Source organism: Erithacus rubecula (assembly GCF_903797595.1).
Source record: "Erithacus rubecula genome assembly, chromosome: 8".
NCBI lineage: Eukaryota > Metazoa > Chordata > Aves > Passeriformes > Muscicapidae > Erithacus > Erithacus rubecula.
The window spans coordinates 8,095,376-8,113,491 of NC_136659.1; the positions used below are offsets into that span (position 1 = coordinate 8,095,376).

Sequence of the window (18,116 nt, forward strand, 5' to 3'; positions counted from 1 at the left end):
CAAACCTGTAAAATATCAGCTGAGGTGTAGCTGATGACAGTATTAATCTAATTATAAATCAGTTAAAACTATGAGTAAAAATGTTCAGTCCCCTCTTGAACCTAATTCTAAAGTCATATTTTGATTTTCACATCTGTTCCTGAGAGTTAGAACTAATGTCAGCTCTACAAAGAATGTTTGTTGGCAAAAGTGCACTTGTGAATGGCTTCATCTTGAAATCTGTGCCTTTAAAATGTGCAAGCTGTGTGATGTGCTGAGGGTAGAACAGCCTGCATTAATCACATTTCTGCTCAGGAATCAGGTGAATTTATCATTGGTCTTTGACCTGAAGTGGCCTTGTACCCTGGAGCCAGAGCACATCCAAACCTACAGGAGGTGTAGCAGGAGTTTTATATACATGCCAAATTTTTACACAGCAAAGAATGTGTTTACTGAAGGGTGATTTTTACATTTTAAATTTTTTTTCCTTTGTTTTTGAGGTTTCATTTCCTAATGGACAGGACACAATATTTCTCAGGCCTTTTTTCTGCTCAGGATGATTCTTTGGATCATCCTACAGTTCCTTGTGTAAGAAAAGTAAATAAAGAGGTCCAGATTTAGCATTCTGCAAGACCCTACACTTCACCTTCTTGCTGACAATAGCAGGCTTGTTCTGTTATACACAAATTGAAACTTTTAAATGAGATCTTTTTCATCTGTTTTTGAAAGATTATTTTATTTGCTGTTCACTGTGGTTTCTGCAATTTAAGCTGAAGTTAATATATGAGGGTAACTGGAGGTTTCTTGGAAATTAAGGGAGAAAAGATGACTGGAGTATTGATACTGCTGGCATATACTCTTTGGGATTTGGGTTTTGCTAATATATTTATGAAAAACAAACCCCATTTTTCAGACAAACACAAAAGCCATGCAAGAAAGTAGATATAAGGACTTGGCTGTCTGAATATTCAGGTTAGGGAATTTAAATCTATCAAGAATCCTCAGCTTCTGTGGGTTTGGCTGATGCCAGCAGTAAGCTTGGCTGTGCAATCCACAAAATAGGTGCTGTAAAGCTGTGTTTATTTTTGAGTCCTGCCATGCCTTTTGTGGCAAGCCACATGCCAAGTGCTGGGACTGAATGTGAAGCGAAACACTGAAATTTTGGGTGGCTCTGTGAGCAAGGACTGTCTGTGAGCAAGGATTTAGGGACTAGGATTAGGGTGAAAATGCAGGCTGGAGGGCTGGTCTGGTTGTGTAACTGTGCTGCTGGGGTTTGGGCAGTGCCTGGAGCCTGGCACTGGTTGCTCCAAGTGTGTTTGTTCACATTTTTGAGCAGCTGCGTGCACAGCCAGTGTGCAGACTGATTTGAGATGGGGTAGGGAGGGTGGCTGGTGGCACTGGGGCTTCTGGAGTCAGCTTGGTTCCAGCTTCCTGGGGAAGGTTTGGGGCTGTTCCCGTTTCATCCCGTGTGTGATTGTGTGTTTTTTGGGCAGAAAGCTGTTCCTGCATCCCTGCAGAGTGTCAGAGTGGGGTTTGTGATCCAGGAGGGAAGGCTGTAGGAAAGAGATGATGGGGCCTGGCAGGGCTCAGCAGAGATGAGCAGAAGTCTCTCTCTGTTTGCTTTTGGCTGTTGAGTTTCCTGTTGTGTGCATTTCCTGTGGAGACAAGAAGCAGGGTGTGTAAAAATGAGTGTCATGGAGTGAGTGTGAGGATTTCATCCTGCCCAGCCCTTCAGAGAGAGAAGTGTCTGTCTGTGCTAGCTGGCTGAAGGGCTTTATCCTGAATATCCAGGCACTGCTCTGCAGCTGGTCCATATGATGAAGTTAATGGTTTGGAGTGCAGTTTTATGGAAGTTAATGCTGCCAAACAAGGCTTATTGCTGGAGTTTGCCAGGCCCTGAGAAGACAGTTGGGGAGTGTGAGTGCTTTGTGCTCAGTCCCTTGGTGGAGCAGTTTGTTCCATGTATTTCAGACTAGAAACTGGGTGCACTGGCCATGGAGTTGCAGAGAGGGACTGGTTCCATTTGGCTGCCTTGTCTTTGGAGAGAGCATCTGAACAGCTCCCTTTTGCTCCAGGTAGATAAGAACATGCAAAGACATGGCAGAATCCACCACATTCTGTGTAAAACCCACCAGTAAATAAAAATATCACCAGCAAACCAGCCAAACAAGCCACCCAGCAGTAAAATCAGGTCCATTTCTCACAGTCTGTGGTGCATTTTGGTAGCACTTCTTTTGATTTAAGGCAATTAGCTTGTTTCTCGTGCATAGAAGTCCCTTGAGGTGACAGAAAGAAGCTTGGTCCTGCTGCATGTACTATGTAAACTACAATCTGGAAAATGATAAAATTACAGTATCTCTGTTCAGGGAATATGTTGGAAGTATGAAGAATCATTTTCTTCACATTAACAATTTCATAGTTGTGATAATTGTCTGTTTTTAGAGGGAGGTAATCAAATAAGGAACAGTAATCATTGAAAATGTCTTTCTGAGGTGTTCAAGGCCTGAAAAAATAAGGGAGGTATTTCAACCTTCACCACAAACCTGTAAAACAGCTTGGTCCAGTTGCTGACTGGTTGCTTTGCCTTTCTCTATCCTGTTGATTACATGAAGGACTGTACAGTTTTAGAACATACTGAGCTCTGAGAGATTGCCCCTGGGTCTTCTCCCCACATCCCAAAGGATTATTTTACAGGAGAAAGGTCTAGTTATTTGCTAGCAGGATGACAGACAAAAAAAAAAAAAAAAAAAATTCTTAGGAAAAAATTTACTTATTAGGATCTTATTTTATATTCCTTTTTTTCCCCCTTTTTTGTGAAGAATCTGAGAATCCTTTCTTCACGTCTTATCTTTGGCTCTAACTCAGCCATGCATATGTCTTGTTTTGTTAGTTGTCCTAATCTCCAGACCATCATTTATAGCTCCTTTTTCCAGGCTGTCTACCTGGCCACAGATTTCCATTTTAAAGTTGTTCAACCCTTTGCTGATGCCCAAAAATTTATGCTATACTGACAAGCAGCAGTGCCAAAATGTGTGTACCCATCCCTCTGCTTCTTCTGGCCAGCCCCAGCCTAGTGGGAAAGAGAATTGAATTTTTAATCTGTAATTGATCAACTGCCCCTGCTGGCAAGTGTTATGTGAGAGAGGAGCTTTACAGAGAGGGCACCCTTGGCTGGACTCTTAGGTGCCAGGGAGATTTTAAAATATTGTTAAAGCACTCATTTCCTGAAGTGATGGGGTGCTGAAAGCAGAGGTGCATCCCAAGAAGTTAACCACCATTTAATTACTTGTGTTTTAATGTAAGTATTTAGAGGGGCTTATTTTGCAACAGGCAATTTTATGAAGTAAATCCCATTGGCTGGCTGTTTGCAACAGAGGAAATGCTTGAAATGCTGGAGCAAAAATACACAAATGTTCTGCTTCAGGTTGTGAGAATAATGTTTTGCCCTACAGCAGCTATTTCTGTCTTAGCAGAGGAGTGGCTCTGATTATACAGTAGGTTCTTGCCTGTTTGTAATTCCTGTTTTTCCAGGACTGAGATGTATCAGGTTGAGTTTGTTGGAGTGATGCTACCTGGGTTTTCCCCATGGATCACACCTGCACTGGGTTCACTGTAGTTTCTCACCCTTTTAAGTCCAAATTTGGTTCAGAGCTGTGTGCCTGGACAGCACATCTGGGAGCAAGATGGATTTCAGTGTGCCTGGTTCTCTACCTGGCACACAAAGAGGGCTGAAGTGGAGCTGCACAATATGGAAAATGAATAATCTGTACACTGAAACATGGCTCAACTGCATATACAGGAATATTTATAATTAAAAGACGTGCCTCTCTGGTTCATTGCCTATAGAGATATTTACACAAAATCCCAGAGCACTCTAGTTTACAGGAAATGAGCTTGATTGCTCAAATGTTTGTATATGTAAACAGAACAGAAAGGGATAAATATTGATAACGTGCATTTACTAAATTGGCAAAAAAAATTTGAAAAATTGCTATAACTGAGTCACGTTATAACTGGGTCATTGCTTTCTGAGATTAAAATAGTATCTTTTTTCATTTTCTTTAAATTCAATTTTCCCATTTTGCTGATTTTAACTTCCTAGCATTTATATTCCTTAGTTTCATCTCATAAACTTGTATGCTTGTGTGGTCATACACAAAACCCCCTATCCCCAGACACCACAGAAGCATATAAATTGAATTTGCTGGTTGGTTTCACTCTTCATTCCACCATTCATCTCAGTGAAGTGAGTATGTTGGTCTTTTATCATCATTATTTTTGCCATCTGGCTTTTTCTCTAGGGGCCTGATAGAACTTCTTGGGGTCACCTGCTTATGTCAGGAGGCAGTCAGAGACTTCTGATGCCTGGAGCTGTGTTGATATTTTTTAAAAAAAAACAACTTTCTGGAGCTATTTGTGATAGAGCAGAAATATCAGTCTCTGTATGTCTTTTTTCCCTTCTCACATTGATGTAAAAGTTCATCTTAATGACATCAGTCCTGCTGATTTCAGCAGTCTCAGGACTTGAAATGTTTAGGGTTTTCTTTTAAAAGATGCTTTTCATTTAAATGCATCTCATGTATTATTTTAGCTGTGTGTTATTTGATGTGTTCATGTATTTGAAAAAATGTTGCTGGGCACCTTTTTGTCAGTGTGGTGAGCAATGTGTAGATCTTTTAATTGACTCTGAAGAAAAATGGTGTGAGGAAAGATTAAGAAGGAAGAGGAGGCACTGAGAAGCACCAACGAGGTGTGACATTGAGGTGTGATATACCTGAGTCTGTAGGTTGGATCAACATCATCTGCTTAATTTGGGAAAACAGTGGAGAGCACACAAAAAATGGAACACTAGAAGCTAGACTTTATTAGGCAGGTGGAAGTTAACAATTTATTCCTGCCTGATGGAAAGGTACCCAGTTTTCAGTTTTCAACACGTCTTAGTTGCCTTATCATCTTTGGAAATTGTTGGAAACTGGGCATTGAAAAGTGAATTTGAATTATGTGTAGGGAGAGAGGGTTAGAGATTTGCTAATGTTGATAGGAAAATACCCTGTTTTAGATACTTTCTGTTCATAAATCTAATTGAGATATTTCTGCCTGAGAAAGACTATTTTTAGGTTTTTCTTTTTTTTTTTCCCACAGAAATAATTTTGTCTGTTTCACATTGATATTTTACTTGCTTAAAAATTTATAAAGTCAGCAACAAATCTTTTTTTTTTTTTTCAGATGATTCCACAGTACACAAGTGGAATTTTTCAAAGATGAAGTTAGGTAAAATATTAAGGGCAAAAGAATATTTTCAGTAAGACTTTCAAACACCTGTATGTAATAGCTGTGGCTCACAGATAGAAATGTATAGCTGCTTTATATGATCACTTTATTTTTGCATGGAGAAGAATTTTTTTAGCATTCAAAACTTGCTATTCATGAAATACCAACACCAAGAAGGTTGATAAAGAATGAAGCTGTATGAGCAAGGCACCATTATTTTTGAAGCAAGGACCATGGTGAAGTAAGGTTTGACTTTTGTCAGTGAATTTTTCTTTAAATTTAGTGTTGCACCTAATAAAAGATTCAGAGGGTAAGATGAGGGTGGTTGGTTGAGCTGTATCTATAAATTCAACATGACTTTAAGCCTATCTCAGGTGACATTCTGTTTTCCCAGCACCTCTATTTAATTTGAGAGACTGTGTGGTTTTACATTCCCTGAAGGTTTTATTTTGTATTCCACAGTGCTTTCAAAGGCACAGTCAGAAAGCTGCTACTAAAATGCAGGGTTTGAAGTCATGCCCTCAACTTTAAAAGTAGCAGAATTACAGCCTGGAAGAGAAGCTGACACCTTGAGAAGATATGGTCTTAATTTTTATTTTTTTCCCCCCTTTTAAATTTCCCCCCTAAGAATATTTGATTCCTCTTCCTCAAGTTTTGGACCTGACTGCAGTGCTTCTGTGTTGGTCAAACCCCTTTCTTTCCCTTAATACAAGTGGTCAGCATAAAGAGCAGGTAGTGTCCAGCCCCTGTCTCCTCAGTGGGTTTAGTGATGTGCTGTCACTGACTTTGGTTATTCTCTACTGCCTTCTAAAAAAAAAAAAAAAAAAAAATCAGAAGTCCTTTAGATTCCTTCTAATTCAGTTATATTCATTTCTGTAAGTCCTTCATTAAGATATGTGGGGAGGAGAGCTTGTTTGTGAATATTTGTATATGCTTTGTGGAGCCCTCACTCATAATTAAAAATCAGAGATATTCATTAAGGGAGAATAAATGGACAACCTTTGCCTTCCTTAGAATTGCTTAGAGATAAACACTCTAATTGTTTGGATTTTTTTTCATACTGTTTTTTAAAAAACCTTTTCTGAAGAGTATTTAATTTACCACATGTTTTCTGGTCTGCTCAGAGTTAAGTGTTATGAGAATTTCAGTAATTCCATTTAGAAAAAAGTTTTGCCTCATTTTCTTTGCCATAATTAACTGTCTTAGCCTTTTGCTCTGCATTATTCATAAAGAACAACATTGTTGCTGCTCTTCAATAACTTTTTTCCTGGAATAGCAATTTTCAGTGGCTTGGCAATGTCAAATAGAATTTCATAGCTCAAAGTGAGCGATTTGTGGGGAACTCTGTGGATTTTGGTTTGCCTTTTTTTTTTCTGGCAAGCCATAAATATCACAGATACACAGCAATCAGGAAAACATCTAGCAATTACTTTAATGTATTGTTAATGACCTTTCAATTAGATGGTTGAGCTGGATTTTCTGTTCAGTTTCCATCCTCTTTTGATGACCAAGCCTGTGTAATTTGTGAGTGAATAGTCCTGCAGCTCTTTTAATCAGAATAACCTGGTCTTCTGGAGAAGCAGTCTCTCTGAGTTGGTTGTCATGTGCCTGGCAGGAGAATGCAGAGTGTGTTTTGCCCTTTCTCTGTGTCTGGGTGATGTGACAGTTGGGATCCTTTTAATTCAAAATCAGTATATCTGAAGTGATGGCCTTATCTGAATGTGTCAAGGAAACTTATACTCATTCTTCCTCCAGTATTCTCTATTCCCTTCCACATTCTCCTCTTCTGTTGCAGAGATTTGTATGCCCAAGGTTATAAATATGGCTTTTAGAGGCAAAAGTTACCTGGTGATTTAGAGACAAGGCAATGCAAGAATTGCTGTTCTGTGTTAGGCTCTGATGTGTATCAACCTCTTGGTTTATTTGATATTTAGACAGTAAAGATAGACTCACCTACAAAGATGTAATACATAACATTTGTGTAGTACTTTGCATTTTCAGTGATACAAAGATTGATCTACTTGGTATGCTAAATAAATGCTAATAGATGTATTTTGTATTGTTATGGAAGCAGAATAAGTACTGACTGCAGTTTATGTAATTTCTTTTTCAACAGAATGCAGTAAGTATGACTTGTTTGCAGTGCTGATTTTGCTGCATGCCAGATTTTAACTCTCTCATCTAGAGCTATGCAAGTTTTGCAATCTGAGTGATAATTGCAGCTGGTGAGAGGGGCAGCGTTTGTGGCTGAGGAATTTTTTTGGTGATCAGCTATGATTTTGCTTCATTTAAAACTAAAATGATAAAAGTAATCTGTGCTACCTCAATATTTTCTAATCTGCTTGTGTGTTCTTAATCTCATTTAGCAACCAATCTCATTTAGCAACCAGATCCTTAATTCAAACATTCAAATGATTGCACTTGCCTTCAGTGATAAAAATTCCATCAGCATAATTTAAGCTTCACAGGTGCTGTGTAGCAGATTGTGTGGTGGTTTAAAAAGGCAGAGTGTTGTGTCACAGCCTCCCTCCTGTGCCCACCCCTCCTGCTGGGGTCTGCTCTACTCCCTGGTCCCTTCTGCAAAGGGTCACACATCTGCTTGCTCCCTAACCCAGTTTCAGATGAATTAGCCTGTTAGAGGAATTCCAGTCAATGAAGCTCTTTTGTTTCCCATCGTTTCAAGGGGCAGTTTGTTGACAGGGAGGAGGTGGGTTCACCTCTGGATCCAATAATCTCTTAACCCAGGCTCAGCTGCAACTGGAATAGTAGCTTGAGCCTTGCTCTGTAGGGAAATAGGATGCTTTATTGACTGCTCAGTGGAAAAGAGCCCATGCTGCTGTCATGATTTTATTTATCAGACCCTGCAGGAGACTGCATTTTACATAAGGGGACAGATTAGTGCAGGCAAAACTTTGGTTGTTGGTTCCTTGCCACCACAGGTGTCCTTATGACTTGTTAAAGGGAGTCAGTGTGGAGGCATCATGAATAAAACCCACAGAGGTTTTTCTCCCTCCCAACAGACAAAGCCTCAGGGAAGGATTTGGTCTAAAACTTTTAAACTAATTGTGATCTCAATCAAATATTACTCCAGCCATCACATCACAAAACTGGAAGGAGTAGTTAATACAGTGGCTTGCTGACCTGCAGCTGCTGCAGTAACTCACTCCAGCTGGGTTCCAGGCTGTTTACACTAAGCAAATTCAAACATGTTTCATCTGACAGGACAACAGCTTTGAGCAATTCATTATCAACTACTGTAATGAGAAGTTGCAGCAGATCTTCATTGAACTTACCCTCAAAGAAGAGCAGGAGGAATACATCCGAGAGGTAATGCTTGAATGGATCTTCCCTTTCCCCCTCCCATTGTCCCTCCAAAGACACACAGACATGCAGGCTGGAGCCATTTTTCAGGCAACAGAGGCACTTTTTGACTGTAACATGGAGCATGTTTGTGTAGGGCTCTGTGGTAGTCACATTAAGCAGAAAAATGTTGGTTTGGCATTTGTTTCACATTATGAGTTCTCCAGGTAAAAACCAGACCCAGCTCTGATTCATTCATTGGCAGCAATGACTGGCAGTTCTGAGCAAGGGCTAATTGATTTATTAGAGCACTAATATCACTTTCTGGTATCAGGGCCATGTGTTTTGGATTACACAGCAAGGTCTGGGATGCACCCCAAGAACAGCCACAGCCACTCTTTGCTCAAAGGGAATTGGGTAGCTAAAATAATAGCACACAACATGAAAGAAACTGCAAGTAGAGTTTTGGTTCTAGTGTTCTTTCAGGTATGAAGGGAGCCCTGTGAGCTTTATGGATAAATTTAAGGTGTCCTGTGGAGCCCAGCCTCTGGTGTTTGATGTTATTCTGTGAGTGAACATCAAGCTAAAGTTTTAATAGGTTTTAGCAGTGCTCCACATGAGGCACAGAGCTCAGACAAAATACCAGCTCCCAGCTGTAAAAACTGGCACACGCTGTCTGTACTCAAACTGGATGATACCATTCTGCTGTATAAACATTTTTTAAAATTACATAAAGCTCCTGCCTTATGATTCTGGGGATAACATGAAATTTTGGCATCTCTTTTTAATTTTGCATTCAGTGGTGAACCATCATTACTGCAATTTGGTTCTTGAATGATATTTCAAATGCTCTGAGAACAGTAAACTCTAAAAAGTACCACAGAGTGCAAATTAGGAATGAAATTAATATTTTCTTTCAGTTCTTTGCCCTACCAGTGCTACCTCGTGATGCATTGGCATCTCATCCTGGAAATTTTATCGCTGGTGTTCAAAAAAAAATTGAGATATTAAGAACATCTGAACAACAGTCATACTCTGAATTTTTCAAATGGTCTTATCTAAATTTAGCCCTCTTTCTTCCTCCCATTAAAAAAAATAAAATAAAAATCCCAACAGCAAAGAACTTAGAAATTTTGATCTCAGGAGCTTGCAGTGACATGGGCTGATTTCCCTGTGGCCAGTGGGAGCGTGGGCAGCTCGGGAGGAGCCTGGCCTGGCGCCAGGGAGTGCATGGGAAGCTGACATGGGTGGGGGAAAGGAATGGAGAGAGGCTTTGGCAGCTGCTCAAGGACACTCATTCTGTGCAGATAATGTTAGTAGTAGATTATTGCCTTTTTTTTTTTTTTTTTTTTGTAATAAATGAATTTTTGGTAAGCATGAAGAATTTAGTTTTAATTGCCTAGAGGAGAAGCTTCCTCCGTTGTTTTCCTGTTCATACATTTATTTATATTTTCTTATAGGGGATTGAATGGACTCATATTGAATATTTCAACAATGCTATCATTTGTGACCTAATAGAAAATGTAAGTTGTATTCAAGAATCTCTCTGGATAATTTTTAATCCGTGGATTTAATTTGGCTGTAATGTCTGTATGCATCCTCATGCACTAAGTTTTGTGAAACATGCCATTTGTTGTGTTATTCACCTTACCTTGTGTAGTAGAAGCTTATTTTACTAAAAATGAGTTTTTTAATAAGCTATGTTACTTTTGTAGAAATATTCAGCACTACCAAAAAACTAATCAAACAGCTCTGAAATGTTTATATTCAGGGCTGTTTTCAACAGCAGATATCACATGCTGCACTGTAATTAACATTTATTTTCATATGGGAACTAGAAAACTCAATTACATGTTGCTGAGTGTTTGAGGTACTCAAAGTACTTGTATATACTGAGAGGACTCCCAATGCAAGGAAGATAAAATTCCTTAATAATCAGAAAGGAACAGTTTTTAACCACTAATATAAAATACAGAGTGTTTTTTCCATAACCTGGATACTTTCAGTTGAGTTGGAGTAGCTACAGTCTGAGTAAATGACATGAAGTTTCAATGTGAATTTCGGGATTCCGGTCTCATAAAAAGTCTTTCAAAAATGCAAGTGCTAAAAATCAGTTGGAAATGGTCACGAAATAAAAAGAGCTAAACTTTGAGATTTGTTTTTCTGGGTAGCAGAAGTTAAGCAGGTGAATGGTCTTTTTTTTTTTTTTTTTTTTTTTTTTTTTTTTTTGTGCTGTGATGGAAACAAACACTAAAGCTCTCGTTTTGAAACTTCAGAACCAAACTGGAATCCTGGCCATGCTGGATGAAGAATGCCTGAGACCAGGAACTGTTACTGATGAGACCTTTTTGGAAAAACTGAACCAGGTCTGTGCCACTCACCAGCATTTTGAGAGCAGGATGAGCAAGTGCTCCCGGTTCCTCAACGACACCTCCCTGCCTCACAGCTGCTTCAGGATTCAGCATTATGCTGGCAAGGTACCTGCTGAAGGGAGCACGTGGTGGGCAGAGCCTGGTGTGGCCGATTTAAAAATCCAGACCTGTCTTAACATTTTTTGTCTTAAGCCTAAAGTCTGTGGTTTGGGCTGGAAGGCTTTAAGAGATCTTGGAGTGGTTTTGGTTGGAGGGGACCTTAAATATTCCTTAAATATCACCTGGTTCCATGGGCTTTGGTGCTGCATCAGGTCTCTGGTAATCAATCATTGCTCTGACAAAAATTCATGCACATTTGTTGGCAACACATTTTGGAAAACATGCTCTTTTGTCACTGAGCTAGCTGCAGTTCTTAGTCACATTGTTGAGAAAAAGCAGTTTTTGTACATTTGAAGGAACTGGGTTTGATAGTCTGTGTTTAAACAGATGGAATAGAAAGCTACATAGAGTTGTATTTACATTTTACAACATAAGCAGTATGAATAAATACAAGTCTGACAGCTTTCAGTGTGTGATCCATTATGACTTTTTATTATATTTTATTATGGTGAAAATCAAAATAATTAAATTAGTAGACTGAAGACAATCTTTAAAAATTGACAGTAAATGTAGGATTGAAATTATATCTCTTGTCTGAATCTGCTGAAGTGATAATGTCACACAGTAAAGAATATTTGGAAAGTGTTTCATTTCTGCTTAATGCTTTTTGAAGTTTTCTCAATCTTACAACTTTGAGTAGCTCAATAATTTTCTCATTCAGAATAGTCCTGGAAATACCAGACTTTCTGCCTTTCAGGCAGCTATTCATTGACATTAGTTGCCAAGAAGAGTTTGTAACTGCATTTAAACTATCAGGGATTAATACCTAGGTATTTCTTTGGTTGTCAGAATCTAAGTGAAAATACCTCAGTGCTTTGAGAAGGACTGTGCACAGATTGTGTCTTAGCAGGCAGTGAGGGTCTTTGATAGTTTCAGGCATTCCTTACCCAGCAGAGTGAATTCCTCCTATTTTGGGAGGAATGTTGTTTTTCCATTCTCAGCTGAGAACATTTTGATCTTGTCACTGGTCAACAAAAGTTTGACCCTCCTTTTAAGAAATTTAAGTCATTTCATGTGAGCAGTTGTTTTGTTGTTTGTTTTTTTTTTTTTCAGTAGTGGCATTTACTGCACCTGTCAGAACCAGAAACATGTTCTCCAAAGTAAAATGCTGCCTGAGTTCCCAGTGACTTGCTGTTGTGTAAAATATGTATCAGGACTATTTTCATTCAGTGTTCTGTGTACATAGTACATACCTATGCAGAACTGAGAAATCATGGATATGTAGAAGAATCTGTATCACCAGCCAGAGGACTTGTCACAATTAATCAAATGTGTTTCCTACCCTCAAAATTTTAAAAAAGCCAGTAGCACTCTGAGATGTGCATGAAGTTCCTCTGGCTGCCTCCTGGGTACCCAGCTGCAGGTCAGAGCTTTGTACTGGTGGTTGTTGATATTGGACTGCTTTCCTGGTAAAAGTCCTTTAAAATAACAGTCCCCTGGGGGCTGCACAGCTTGCTGCTTGAACTGTGATAGCAAAAGGTGATATTCCATATCTTGTTTTAGTTAGGCAAATAGTGTAAGCATGAGGACTTTGAAAAGAAAGGGTTCTGGTTCAAAAGAGAGGGAGAAAAACATCATCAGACAAAAAAAAATAGATTGTTTTGGAGTATTGGCATGAGGTGGTGTGTCAGTTATCATGGAAAAAGGGGTTTCTTCCACTTCAGAATCCAGAATTGATTGATACAGGGAACTGTTGGCAGTATGAGAAAATGCATCTTTCTCAGGTAGCACGTTCACAAACATTTTATCCAACAAAAAGTCATCCCAATGTCAGATTTAGAATGAAAGCTGAAATACCTTTGGTTTCTTTTGGACAGTGTATGAGAAGGAGAAATCAATTTCTTGGGTCAGTTTTGACCTCGTCTGTGTTGTAGTTCAAAACCTGTGCTAATGAGATTTCTCTGTTGCTCAGGTTATGTACCAGGTGGAAGGATTTGTTGACAAAAATAATGACCTTCTGTACCGTGACCTCTCCCAGGCCATGTGGAAGGCCAACCACTCCCTTATCAAAGCATTATTCCCAGAAGGAAACCCTGCTAAGATCAATCTGAAGCGACCACCAACGGCAGGTTCGCAGTTCAAGGCTTCAGTTGCTACCCTGATGAAAAACCTCCTGACAAAAAACCCAAACTACATCAGGTAAACTCCCCAGTGGCGAAGAATCGGTGAATTTCTTTGATGAGCTTATAAAAACCAAAAATAAATCTCGATGTCCAAGGACAAACCATTGAAACGTAGGGTTTGAACCCACCACGATGGTTGTTGGTGTGTGCAGAGAGAAGAGATGCCCCTTTTGGTTTTGCCTTGCAGGTGCATCAAGCCCAATGACAAGAAGGCTGCTCACATTTTCAACGAAGCCCTGGTGTGCCACCAGATCCGGTACCTGGGGCTGCTGGAGAACGTGCGGGTGCGGAGGGCGGGCTACGCATTCCGGCAGCCCTACGAGCCCTGCCTGGAGAGGTACAAAATGCTCTGCAAGCAGACCTGGCCCCACTGGAGAGGGCCAGCCAGGTAAGCTGCCTGCAGTGTTCCTGCCTGTCCACAGTGAAATCCCCACCTGCTGCCACGAGCCCTGGGTTTTCAGTCGTGCAAAAAATGTTCCTCCGCCCGTCAGCTTTTTTTGCAAAAGAGAAGGTTTGGGATGGGCAGATAAGCTTCTATTATTTCTTTTTACATGCGGCCACCAGAAGCTTAGTTTAAAAATCTTTCATCATTGATTAACTTCTTCTAGCTACAATTTAAGTCTTTAGGTTATCAAGATAATGGTGGCAATGCTGTAGTGGTAACAATGGCATTGCAATAATAATCACAAAGATCTGCACGGTTCCACTTCCCTTTTTTTCCTGTTGGTGTTCATAAAATGCATTTGATGAGAATGGAATGCTGGCATTTGTCAAACTTGTCAGTCTTTGTTTCACATTTTGACATTAGTGTGAGCCCTTCCTTTTTCCTTTCTTCTGTTTTTAAGTAACATAATTATAGATGTAAGAGGAAAAAAAAAATATAGGTCGTTGCTGATGCTGTAAAATAAAATTTGTTCTTTTTTTCATCAAATTATTCTGAATCTTTACAGTGATTATTCTTGCCTTTAGCTGAATAAACCACTGAGTAAATGAGTTAGGTTTTCAATCTTCTTATGTCAAGCACTATTGAAAAGTTTAAAATATGCTTTCACATCCTTTCCATAAATTAAGCTGTGAATATGTAAACTAAGAAGTTTTAGAGCCTGGGGGTCATGTTTGTTAAGCTCATTTACTCCTTCTTAGGGCTGGAGTAGAGGTGCTGTTTAATGAATTGGGAATCCCTGAAGAGGAATTTTCATTCGGTAGATCAAAGATATTCATCCGTAACCCAAGAACAGTAAGTGAAAAATGCCTTCTGCTAAATCAAACCCTCTCTCTTGAGGACAGCATCATTCACTACCTGCTTCCTGCAGATTTTTCTACATGCAGTGCTTTGATATATGGCTATGAATGTAGCATTAAGAAAAAGCACTTTTCAATGTTAGGCCCATTAAAATCAATGTGAATCAAGATTCTACAATAGCTGTCAGCCTTAATTTAATATAATTTTGAAGCACTGACTTGTGACATTGTATCTGCCACAATACTTGTTGGTGTACATGCCTGTAGCTCTGGAGAGGAATAAAATAATGTGTGACTGAGAGGGGGACTTCAGTAAAGAAGATATTTCTCTTTTAAGAGCTGTGCTTATGGGTTTTTTTCCTTGTCTCTTCTCTCCTGCTGTTTTTCTTCCAATGTCAAACAAAACCCTGAAATCCCCCACATGCAGCTCTTCAAGCTAGAAGACCTGAGGAAGCAGCGTTTGGAGGACTTGGCTACTCTAATTGCAAAGATTTACAGAGGCTGGAAGTGCCGTACTCGCTTCTTGCTAATGAAGAAATGCCAGGTTGTCATCGCTTCCTGGTACAGGAGATACTCAGTAAGATCCCATCCTTGCTACATGGGGGGTTCTCTGCATGGTTTAGCACATATAACCCTCATAGGATGTTTTTTATATGTACAGAGAGCTGTTGAAAGAATTCAATTTTATGTTAATGCCTAAGTAGCAGTAGCAGAAATAAAGTAAATTTGGTTTCTATAGATTACTGTTAAGTGTTTGCACTGTGCTTGTTTTTAAAAAATTGAAAAACTCACCAGGGTCCTTTCACTCTAGAAGAGCAGGATTCTATGGCTCAGCTGGGAAGAGTCTTTTTCATTGAGCTAAAATGCTGTGCTTCCCAGCACTTACAGTGCTCTCCAAACATATGGTTAATGTGTAAACAATGTTCAGTAATATACACGTTCAGTTCTGTGGAATTCAGTCATTCCTATGCCTTTTTGTGTTTTTGCCTTATTTGGAACATTTGCCTTAGACTCAAGAATGCTGCGTGGAGGGGTTTATTTTAATTGTAGCTCCTAGGACTGGTAATTTGGTATCATTATTGATACAGTTCATCCTAAAGCAGTTTCAGTTCTATGTGTGGACTGGGTGTTCTGTGCCACGAGCTGACACCACTCTCATTCCTTCTTGGCAGTTAGTAAATAACACTGGCTTACAGGATAAAAAATATTTGTTTTTAAAACTACTCTCTAACTTCTTAGATGCATTTTGTTATTGCTAGAGAAGAGCACAAGCACATCAGAAACCTTGATAAAACACAGAAATTCTTCTTAAGCTGCAAGTTGCAGATTTGACAAATCCCTGTTTTTCAGTTGACAAGCACTTCTGTTTGTCCTCTTGAAAGCCATCAGTGTTTGCTTCACTTCTTGGATAATTAGAGGGAAGTGTAGATCATTTGGAAAAAGTATGACTGAAGAATACTTTTTTACTGTAAAAAACCCTTCTCTCTGATTTTGTGTGTCTGAATGCCCCATTCCTACAAAAAGCATCATCACAGAATTGCATCATGCCCATATGGCTTCATTATGATCTCACACAATCTTAATGAATTTAAAATGGACTTGCTGCAGCTAGATTGGCACAGCATCAAATACAAAGAAATGAAAACAAATGCACAACTGCTGATTTTTTAAATGTGAACCTTTATTGGGTGGAACATGGCAGCAGCTGTTTTATTGGTGGTGACAGAGATGTTTCCTCAGCCTCTTCCCATGGAGGAAAGTTAGTTCTCCTAACTGATGTCCAAGAAATTCATTGTTCAACCTGGCATACTTAAATAGTACTCCAGCATCTCATTCAGGAATCCATGGTTTTGGTTTTTTTCCTCTTCCTGAGTTATCATCAGCAATAATAAAGGCAGTGTGGGTAATAGGAACAGCGCATATCTTATGAAAAGGTGGTAAAAAGCTTAGCCAACAAACCTGAGCATTTGTGACAGTTTGTGTGCTACTCTGGTGGTGGGAAAGACAAATAAAGCTCTTACTGTTAGCATTTAATCTGCATTTGTGCTGCTGACCATGAACTTAGTGTTTCTGTAAACAGAGTGACATTGTCCATGCAGCATTGTTGATGTGCTTTGTTTCCCCTCGAGTTGAGCACAGAATCTACACTCTGATCTGCTCAGTCAGAAATTGTTCACTTTTTACATGTAGTGCTTGTCTCCTCAAGCATATTGTCAAATGTTGGTAATGAAAGGTTTATTATGCAGTGTTTAACAGATGTAATACTCTATTCTAAGCATCACATATGTGTTTCTAATACAGCAACAAAAAAAATACCAGAAGATAAAGAGTTCAGCTATTACAGTACAGTCCTACATCAGAGGGTGGAAGGTGAGTTTCCTGTCACTGCAGCTGTCCCAGTTTGGTGAGGTAAGGAGCAGGTCAGAAAACACTTCCCAAGTGCACTGAGCCTCCTGCCTTTCACATCTCCTCTCCTTGGAGCTGTGGCTGTGCCATTGTTAACTCGTAGCAGAGGTGAGTTCAGGATATCTGCATGTGCTGCCTGGGCTATAAATCCTTGCAAACAGAGCAAGTGGAATCCTGGCACCACACTAAACCACTGGGTTATCTTTGAGGCATCTTCTGCCAGGGAATTGAGAGGCCAGCGGCTCCAAAGAAAGATGCTCTGGGGCTCTGCCACTGAACTGATTTGGAAGGAACAAGTTGTGGCAGTTATTTTATGCTCAACAGGATTCTCATCTTAACAGGATTCTTAAAGAATTAATCAAATTGAAAGCAGGATTAAAATAAAGAGTTTGGGTTGCCTGGGCAATTTATTACTTGAGTTAAATCTTCAGTTCTGTGTCTGCTAAGCACAGAACTACAGAACTTACTACACAGAAAGTAGTTTATTGCTGTGGGCTTGTACTGCCTCAGTTTGCCACATCACTTCTCTGACAGTTTTGTGCTTTGTGAAGGGATAATCATGCATCCTAGGAGATATTTAAGGAATGATGCTTCAATAGGAGGTAAAAAAGGAAATTAACAGCTCACGTGAAGCAACTACTGCTGTCCATCTTCAGAAAAAAACAACCCTGGGCTCTTCTATTTTCTTATTAACCTTTCTTCACCCTGCTAAAGGTGGCTTTCTACTCTAGTTAGTGAAGAGAGAACTGCCTTTAATTTTGGAGTCAGTTCTCTCTCTGTCAGACAGGGAAGGAAGGGGCTACAATTAGTATCTGCTGGTGTAAATAATTTCTCCTGCCCAGAAGGCTTTAAGGTTTGCCAGCAATAAAGTAACGTGATTTGATTTTGCTTTTTCTCTAGATTTTTACTTTGTTATTATTATTTTGTTTAAATGGGTTAAAAATAGCCTTTCAGTCTAACTATTGATGTGCTGTCTTTTCCCATGAGCATTATTTGAAGGAAACTGGGTTAAAAGCATCATCTTGAGTTATGGTTTTCTGTTTGCCATTGGAGAACAAGTTCTTTTGCAGTAGCATTACTGTGCATGAAAGCCTGGTGTGACAGCAGCCTTTGGTGTGACCTGAAGCCAGGCAATTTACTTGTGATTTATGCTTTATTGCACTCTAAATGGATTAGACATTTGCTGTATGGAGAAAAAGTATTGTTGCCATTGTGTAAGCAGGCATATAGATATCTCAGGTAATGCAGCAAATCTGGGAGAAAA

The 18,116-nt window shown here is 39.5% G+C and overlaps 1 protein-coding gene and 1 long non-coding RNA gene across 7 annotated transcripts in view; one reads left to right on the plus strand and one right to left on the minus strand.

Annotated features, from left to right (window-relative positions):
* The window catches only part of MYO1B (myosin IB), a 99,490-nt gene that overhangs the window by 63,745 nt on the left and 17,629 nt on the right, over positions 1-18,116 (plus strand). For all 6 annotated transcript variants that reach the window (XM_079311803.1, XM_079311804.1, XM_079311806.1 and 3 more), the window contains exons 14-21: positions 8,473-8,577; positions 10,011-10,073; positions 10,827-11,027; positions 12,994-13,220; positions 13,392-13,592; positions 14,348-14,441; positions 14,874-15,023; positions 16,748-16,816. In XM_079311803.1, the coding sequence (XP_079167929.1) occupies positions 8,473-8,577; positions 10,011-10,073; positions 10,827-11,027; positions 12,994-13,220; positions 13,392-13,592; positions 14,348-14,441; positions 14,874-15,023; positions 16,748-16,816 (1,110 nt within the window). The remainder of the gene's footprint in view (positions 1-8,472; positions 8,578-10,010; positions 10,074-10,826; positions 11,028-12,993; positions 13,221-13,391; positions 13,593-14,347; positions 14,442-14,873; positions 15,024-16,747; positions 16,817-18,116) is intronic.
* On the minus strand, positions 7,528-8,466 carry LOC306804780. Its single transcript, XR_013775000.1, has 2 exons — positions 7,656-8,466; positions 7,528-7,624 (listed from the first exon to the last, which is right to left on the minus strand). It is a non-coding gene; the product is annotated as an uncharacterized lncRNA (long non-coding RNA).